Raw genomic sequence first — 8049 nt, forward strand, 5'->3', positions numbered from 1 at the left:
CCACACCCCAGACAGACACTGCTCTAAAACTCTCAATCATATACACAGCTCTGGCCAAAAGCGTTGATCTCTCTCTCTATATATAGAATAAACTCATTTAGCTTCATAAAGTGGAATAAACCCTGCTGAATAATATTATCCCCTCCCTCCTCTGAGCTGTTGGTTTGTGGGACTGACCCAGCAGCTCAGAGTCAAAGGGGAGCATTAACTAACCAGCGCTACCCTACTGCTGTCCCGCAGAGACAGGAACACGACACAACGAAACACTCAGCTGAGAAATCTAATCAAAAGGAAGATGAAGCCTGAAGCCCTGCCCACTACTCCCACAGACCACTCCCTACTGGAACCCCGCCCACTACTACCACAGGCCACTCCCTACTGGAACCCCGCCCACTACTCCCACAGACCACTCCCCCTGTCACTACCTACTGGAACCCCGCCCACTACTCCCACAGACCACTCCCTACTGGAACCCCGCCCACTACTACCACAGGCCACTCCCTACTGGAACCCCGCCCACTACTCCCACAGACCACTCCCCCTGTCACTACCTACTGGAACCCCGCCCACTACTACCACAGGCCACTCCCTACTGGAACCCCGCCCACTACTCCCACAGACCACTCCCCCTGTCACTACCTACTGGAACCCCGCCCACTACTCCCACAGACCACTCCCTACTGGAACCCCGCCCACTACTCCCACAGACCACTCCCTACTGGAACCCCGCCCACTACTCCCACAGACCACTCCCCCTATCGCTACCTACTGTAGCCCTGCCCACTGTCCCCACAGGCCACTCCCCCTGTCATTACCTTACCATCCCCTAAATATACCTTATATACCTTATATTACAATATGTGTGGCTTTCAACACTTTCTCAATGTAAACACATCTTCTCTTTTCCCCTCCCCTCTCCCCTCTCCCCTCTCCTCTCTCCTCCCCTCTCTCTAGATGGCTCCCAGTCAGTCCATTGATGACATACTGGATGTACCTATCAGCAGCTCAGGTGAGTCCAGTTCATCCCAGTACCAGATACCCAGTAGTATGTAATCTACAAGTGTTTTGCATGCATGAATATATTATAATAGGCTTCTATACAGGAGTCTCCCCCTGGTGGATTGTACAGGTTCCCAGTGGAGGCCTGTGTATTGAGAGGCTGGTATAAGTCCTGCTGCTGATAGGATACAATGGGGATAGAACTGACCCTAACACTACTCTCTCGCTCCTCTCTCTCCTTCTTTCTTCTCTCTCTCCCCTCCCTTTCTTTCCCTCTTCCACTTCCCCTCTCTCTCTCTCTCTCTCTCTCTCTCTCCTCCAGACTCTTCTCTCACGGAGCCCCTCCCCTGCCCCCTCCTTCTCGACCAATCCCAGTCCTCTCAGCAGAGCCCACCCCCCCGCAGTGATGACAGCTTCCTGTCCGAGCCGCTGTGTCCCTCCCTGTCTCTGGAGCTACCCCCCTCCCCTCTGCCTCCCCCCACCCAGCCCCCTCCCCCTCCCTCTCCACCCCCCCTCCTCAGAGCGAGCTTCGACCCTGCAGACTGGCTCCGCCCCCCTGTGCCCCCTTTCACAGGAGCCGACTTCGGGCTGGACTGTGATGCAGCATCAACAGCGTGGCTTGGTAGCCATTGGTAACCCATGGTAACCCATCCCACCTCCTCCCCACTCTCTGTGTGAAGAAGGGTCTCCTTCCCTCTGTCTCTTCAGTTCATTTCCACACTGTGTCTCTGCTCCTGGTTTCTGTGCTGCTTTCCATGTTGCTGAGGCTCTTGAACCTGGAGCCAGCTGGTTTGTATAATACAGGCCAGTGATTATACACAGATGGCTCTCTTGTTTAATACAGGACAGTGTTTTTGCACAGGGAGATCTCTTGTATAATACAGGACAGTGTTTCTGTACAGAGGGCTCTCTTGTATAATACAGGACAGTGTTTCTGTACAGAGGGCTGTCTTGTATAATACAGGACAGTGTTTCTGCACACGGGGCTCTCTTGTATAATACAGGACAGTGTTTCCGTACAGAGGGATCTCTTGTATAATACAGGACAGTGTTTCTGCACAGAGGGCACTCTTGTATAGTACAGTGTTTCTGCACAGGGGGCTCTCTTGTATAATACAGTGTTTCTGCACACGGGGCTCTCTTGTATAATACAGGACAGTGTTTCTGCACATGTGGCTCTCTTGTATAATACAGGACAGTGTTTCTGCACAGAGGGCTCTCTTGTATAATACAGTGTTTCTGTACAGGGGGCTCTCTTGTATAGTACAGTGTTTCTGCACAGGGGGCTCTCTTGTATAATACAGGACAATGTTTCTGCACAGAGAGCTCTCATGTATAATACAGGACAGTGTTTCTGTACAGAGGGCTCTCTTGTATAATACAGGACAGTGTTTCTGCACACGGGGCTCTCTTTTATAATACAGGACAGTGTTTCTGCACAGAGGGGTCTCTTGTATAATACAGGACAGTTTTTCTGCACACGTGGCTCTCTTGTATAATACAGGACAGTGTTTCTGCACAGAGGGCTCTCTTGTATAGTACAGGACAGTGTTTCTGCACAGAGAGCTCTCTTGTATAATACAGGACAGTGTTTCTGCACAGAGGGCTCTCTTGTATAATACAGGACAGTGTTTCTGCACAGGGGGCTCTCTTGTATAATACAGGACAGTGTTTCTGCACAGAGGGCTCTCTTGTATAATACAGGACAATGTTTCTGCACAGAGGGCTCTCTTGTATAATACAGGACAGTGTTTCTGCACAGGGGGCTCTCTTGTATAATACAGGACAGTGTTTCTGCACAGAGGGCTCTCTTGTATAATACAGGACAGTGTTTCTGCACAGAGGGCGCTCTTGTATAATACAGGACAGTGTTTCTGCACAGATGGCTCTCTTGTATAATACAGTGTTTCTGCACAGAGGGCTCTCTTGTATAATACAGGACAGTGTTTCTGCACAGAGGGCTCTCTTGTATAATACAGGACAGTGTTTCTGCACAGAGGGCTCTCTTGTATAATGTAGGACAGTGTTTCTGCACAGAGGGCTCTCTTGTATAATACAGGACAGTGTTTCTGCACAGAGGGCTCTCTTGTATAATACAGGACAGTGTTTCTGCACAGAGGGCTCTCTTGTATAATACAGGACAGTGTTTCTGCACAGAGGGCTCTCTTGTATAATACAGGACAGTGTTTCTGCACAGAGGGCTCTCTTGTATAATACAGGACAGTGTTTCTGCACAGAGGGCTCTCTTGTATAATACAGGACAGTGTTTCTGCACAGAGGGCTCTCTTGTATAATACAGGACAGTGTTTCTGCACAGAGGGCTCTCTTGTATAATACAGGACAGTGTTTCTGCACAGATGGCTCTCTTGTATAATACAGTGTTTCTGTACAGAGGGCTCTCTTGTATAATACAGGACAGTGTTTCTGTGCAGAGGGCTCTCTTGTATATTACAGAACAGTGTTTCTGCACAGAGGGCTCTCTTGTATAATACAGGACAGTGTTTCTGCACAGAGGGCTCTCTTGTATAATACAGGACAGTGTTTCTGCACAGATGGCTCTCTTGTATAATACAGTGTTTCTGTACAGAGGGCTCTCTTGTATAATACAGGACAGTGTTTCTGTGCAGAGGGCTCTCTTGTATATTACAGAACAGTGTTTCTGCACAGAGGGCTCTCTTGTATAATACAGGACAGTGTTTCTGTACAGAGGGCTCTCTTGTATAGTACAGGACAGTGTTTCTGCACAGAGGGCTCTCTTGTATAGTACAGTGTTTCTGCTCAGGGGGCTCTCTTGTATAATACAGGACAGTGTTCCTGCACAGAGACAATTTCAATCACCCAGAAACGTCTCAAAGTGATCTCAATAAATACATATTCTTAACTCCAAATAACTGAGTCTCTCATTCTTTCTTTTTTTAATTATTTTTCCTCACTCTCTCCTCCCAGGCGGAAAGAACACATATTTTCAGTATATTATAAATATATGCAATCTAACTGTTTTATATGTTACATATATGTATCACATACCAATACATCGATGTACATATATTCTTTATATGTTTTTAAATATAAGCAAAATAGGAACATGCATGACCAAAATTAATATCATGCAACTTGATTAGTATGCCATATAAAGACATATGAATAAAGTGTGACAGGATAGCAAAGGCTTATTGAGACTCACAGACAGTAACTGCAGGTTTAAGCGCATTTGGGCGCACATTTATTACACAAAAGTAAATCAAAACACTGCTCACAGAGCAAAATAAAAAGGTTTAACAAAAGAAGTCATGAACAAAACACAGGAACAAAGTAACTGGCACAACTTGTAATAGCAATCCTAAATTAGCTCAGGTGTAACCAATCGCCTTCAAAATCACACACCAAGTTACCTCCACCTGTGTTAAATTGTAGTGATTCACCTGATTTCAGGATAAATTCGGCAGTTCCTGTAGGTTCCCTCTGCTGGGTAGTGCATTTCAAAGCAAAGACTCAACCATGAGAACCAAGGAGCTTTCAAAAGAACTCCGGGACAAAGTTGTTGAAAGGCACAGATCAGGGGATGGGTATAAAAAAATATCAAAGGCCTTGAATATCCCTTGGAGCACGATCAAGACGATTATTAAGAAAGGTGTATGGCACCACCAAGACCCTGCCTAGATCAGGCCGTCCCTCCAAACTGGATGACCGAGCAAGAAGGAGACTGATCAGAGAGGCTACCGAGAGGCCAATGGCAACTTTGCAAGAGCTACAGGCTTTTATGGCCAAGACTGGTCAAAGTGTGCATGTGACAACAATATCCCAAGCACTCTACAAATCTGGCCTGTATGGTAGGGTGGCAAGAAGGAAGCCATTACTCAAGAAAGCCCACCTTGAATCCTGTTTTGAAGTATGCAAAAAAAACTCAGGAGATTCTGTAGCCGTGTGGCAAAACGTTTTGTGGTCTGACGAAACTAAAATTGAACTTCTTGGCCTAAATGCAAAGCGTTATGTTTGGCGCAAACCCAACACAGCGCATCACCCAAAGAACACCATCCCTACTGTGAAGCATGGTGGTGGCAGCATCATGTTATGGGGATGTTTCTCATCGGCAGGGACTGGGGCACGTGTCAGGATAGAAGGGAAAATGAATGGAGCAAAGTACAGAGAAGTCCTTGAGGAAAACCTGCTGCCCTCTGCAAGAAAGCTGAAACTGGGATCTTTCAGCACGACAACAACCCAAAGCACACAGCCAAGGCTACACTGGAGCGGCTAAGGAACAAAAAGGTAAATGTCTTTGAGTGGCCCAGTCAGAGCCCCAACCTAAATCCAATCGAAAATTTGTGACATTACTTGAAGATTACTTGGATATTGTTGTCTTCAAACAGCACCTGTAGAACTCCTCTGTTTGTATCCTGGGACACTATCACCCTTCATTTAAATGTGCCTTATTTTGCTCTTATCTGCCCCCTATTTTACTGCATTTAATCCTGTACTTCAGAATACTGTAATCTGCCAAGTGTTTAACCTGTAGTACTTTGTATTTAATCATATCCTGATGTAATTATCACTATTTAATCATATCCTGATGTAACTATCACTATTATCTGCTGTATTATTGAATTGTGGTTTGTCACACTTGAACAAAAGTTATTGTATTTCTTGCTCTTATTGTATTACTTGTACTGTAACACTTGAAATGTATTTGCTTACGATTGTAAGTCGCCCTGTCTGCTAAGAAATAAATAATAATAATAATAACAATAATAATAAGATTGCTGTCCATCAGCACTCCCCAAGGAACTTGACAGAGCTTGAACAGTTTTGTAAAGACGAACGGTCAAATATTGCGAAATCTAGGTGTGCAAAGTTGGTAGAGACCTATCCCAACAGACTCACAGCTGTAATTGCTGCCAAAGGTGCTTCCACCAAGTATTAACTCAGGGGGGTGGAGACTTATCCAATTATGATCTTTCAGTTTTGTATTTTTAAAATATAATCTTTTCTCAATAAAAACTTTTTTTCCCCTTAACAGTGTGGAGTATGGTGTGTAGATAAGAGGAAAAAATCCTCATTTAAATGCATGAAACTCTGAGGCACTGACAGAACAAAATGTGAAAAAAGTACAAGGGGGTGTAGACTTTCTATAGGCACTGATATACACTGTTAAGGAGAAGAAAGTTTTTATTGAGAAAAAATTATATATTCAAAATACAAAGCTGAAAGATCATAATTGGATGTTGAAGGCGATTGGTTACACCTGAGCTAATTTAGGATTGCTATGGGCAGCAGTGTGGAGTAGTGGTTAGGGCTCTTGACTCTTGACCGGAGGGTTGTGGGTTCAATCCCCAGTGGGGGACACTGCTGCTGTACCCTTGAGCAAGGTACTTTACCTAGATTGCTCCAGTAAAAACCCAACTGTATAAATGGGTAATTGTATGTAAAAATAATGTGATATCTGTATAATGTGAAATAATGTATAATGTGATATCTTGTAACAATTGTAAGTCGCCCTGGATAAGGACGTCTGCTAAGAAAGAAATAATAATAATAATAATAATAATATTACAAGGTGGGTGGACACTTATCCAACCAAGCTATTTCAGTTTTTATTTTAATTAATTTTCTACAAATTTCTAGAATATTCTTTTCACTTGGAAGTTGTGGGGTAGGATGTGTAGATAAATGAAAAAAAAAAACTATTTTAATTCCAGGCTATAAGGCAACAAAAGGTGAACATTTTGAAAGGGGGTGTAGACTTTCTGTACTGTATATACATATAGGTTATACAAGAAAATATATAGAATATATTTCATTTCACCCATAATTATTAAAAATTCAGTAGTGTGGTATTAAAAATAATTAAGTTATTGAGTTTTTTTTTATAATTATCAGGAAGAATTCAAGAATGTGTTTCAAGTATAAGACAAACTGACATCAAATAATGTATACAGTAGGATTAAAACTATTTTTAAATATCCACTATATTAATACTTTTATATTTAAGAACTTACTGCTCATCATAAGGGAAACCAGTTCATAGCTGCACAGAGTCATGACATGTTTCTTGCTAAAACACCGTTGAGGGAAATAAATACTCTAATTCCAGTGAAAATCAGTGACCAGTTGAATAAAACACAGGTCTTGGACTTCCTTACCCAAATTAACAGCGAGTAGTCCCAGGATTAGCTCAAGTCTGGGTCTGTGAAACCAGCCACTTAAGTATTAAGTTTAAGGATAACACCGTAAGGATGCATTTCCCTTCTGGGGATTGACTCCTTAAATTTAATCTAAAATGAAATCTAATTTGCGACGCTCGGATTTAGCGCTTTAAACAGACTGTCAATCATGATTAGGCGCTAAAATAGGGTGATTTTTATTATTATTATTATTTATTTCTTATTCAGACGCCCTTATCCAGGGCGACTTACAATCGTAAGCAAATACATTTCAAGTGTTACAATACAAGTAATACAATAAGAGCAAGAAATACAATAACTTTTGTTCAAGCAAAGTACAAGTGTGACAAACCACAATTCAATAATACAGCAGATAATAGTGATAGTTACATCAGGATATGATTAAATAGTGATAGTTACATCAGGATATGATTAGATACAAAGTACTACAGGTTAAACACTTGGCAGATTACAGTATTCTGAAGTGCAGGATTAAATGCAGTAAAATAGGGGGCAGATAAAAGCAAAATAAAGCACATTTTTGATTGATAATGACAGATTATGAATATCCAGATCATACAGTGACCCCCAACTACATACATTTGTGCCACTATCATATTATTTGTGTTTTGCACAAATAAATACATGTTGAGAAAAATGCAATACTTTTATTGTATTAATTTAATGGAGGCTTTGTGGTCCAGTGGTTAAAGCAAAGAGCTTGTAACCAGGAGGTCCCCGGTTCAAATCCCACCTCAGCCACTGACTCATTGTGTGACCCTGAGCAAGTCACTTAACCTCCTTGTGCTCCGTCTTTCGGGTGAGACGTAGTTGTAAGTGACTCTGCAGCTGATGCATAGTTCACACACCCTAGTCTCTGCAAGTCGCCTTG

The 8049-nt window shown here is 42.8% G+C and overlaps 1 protein-coding gene across 4 annotated transcripts in view; it reads left to right on the forward strand.

The window, feature by feature from the left end:
• LOC117410207 (myocardin) overlaps window positions 1-3890 on the forward strand; it is a 47581-nt gene extending 43691 nt beyond the window's left edge. For all 4 annotated transcript variants that reach the window (XM_059018374.1, XM_059018375.1, XM_059018372.1 and 1 more), the window contains 2 exons: window positions 955-1009; window positions 1322-3890. In XM_059018374.1, coding sequence (XP_058874357.1) covers window positions 955-1009; window positions 1322-1635 — 369 coding nt within the window. In that variant the 3' untranslated portion in view covers window positions 1636-3890. The remainder of the gene's footprint in view (window positions 1-954; window positions 1010-1321) is intronic.
• Window positions 3891-8049: the final 4159 nt, after the last annotated feature.

The sequence above is a fragment of the Acipenser ruthenus genome, chromosome 59 (genome assembly GCF_902713425.1).
Source record: "Acipenser ruthenus chromosome 59, fAciRut3.2 maternal haplotype, whole genome shotgun sequence".
Classification (NCBI taxonomy): domain Eukaryota; kingdom Metazoa; phylum Chordata; class Actinopteri; order Acipenseriformes; family Acipenseridae; genus Acipenser; species Acipenser ruthenus.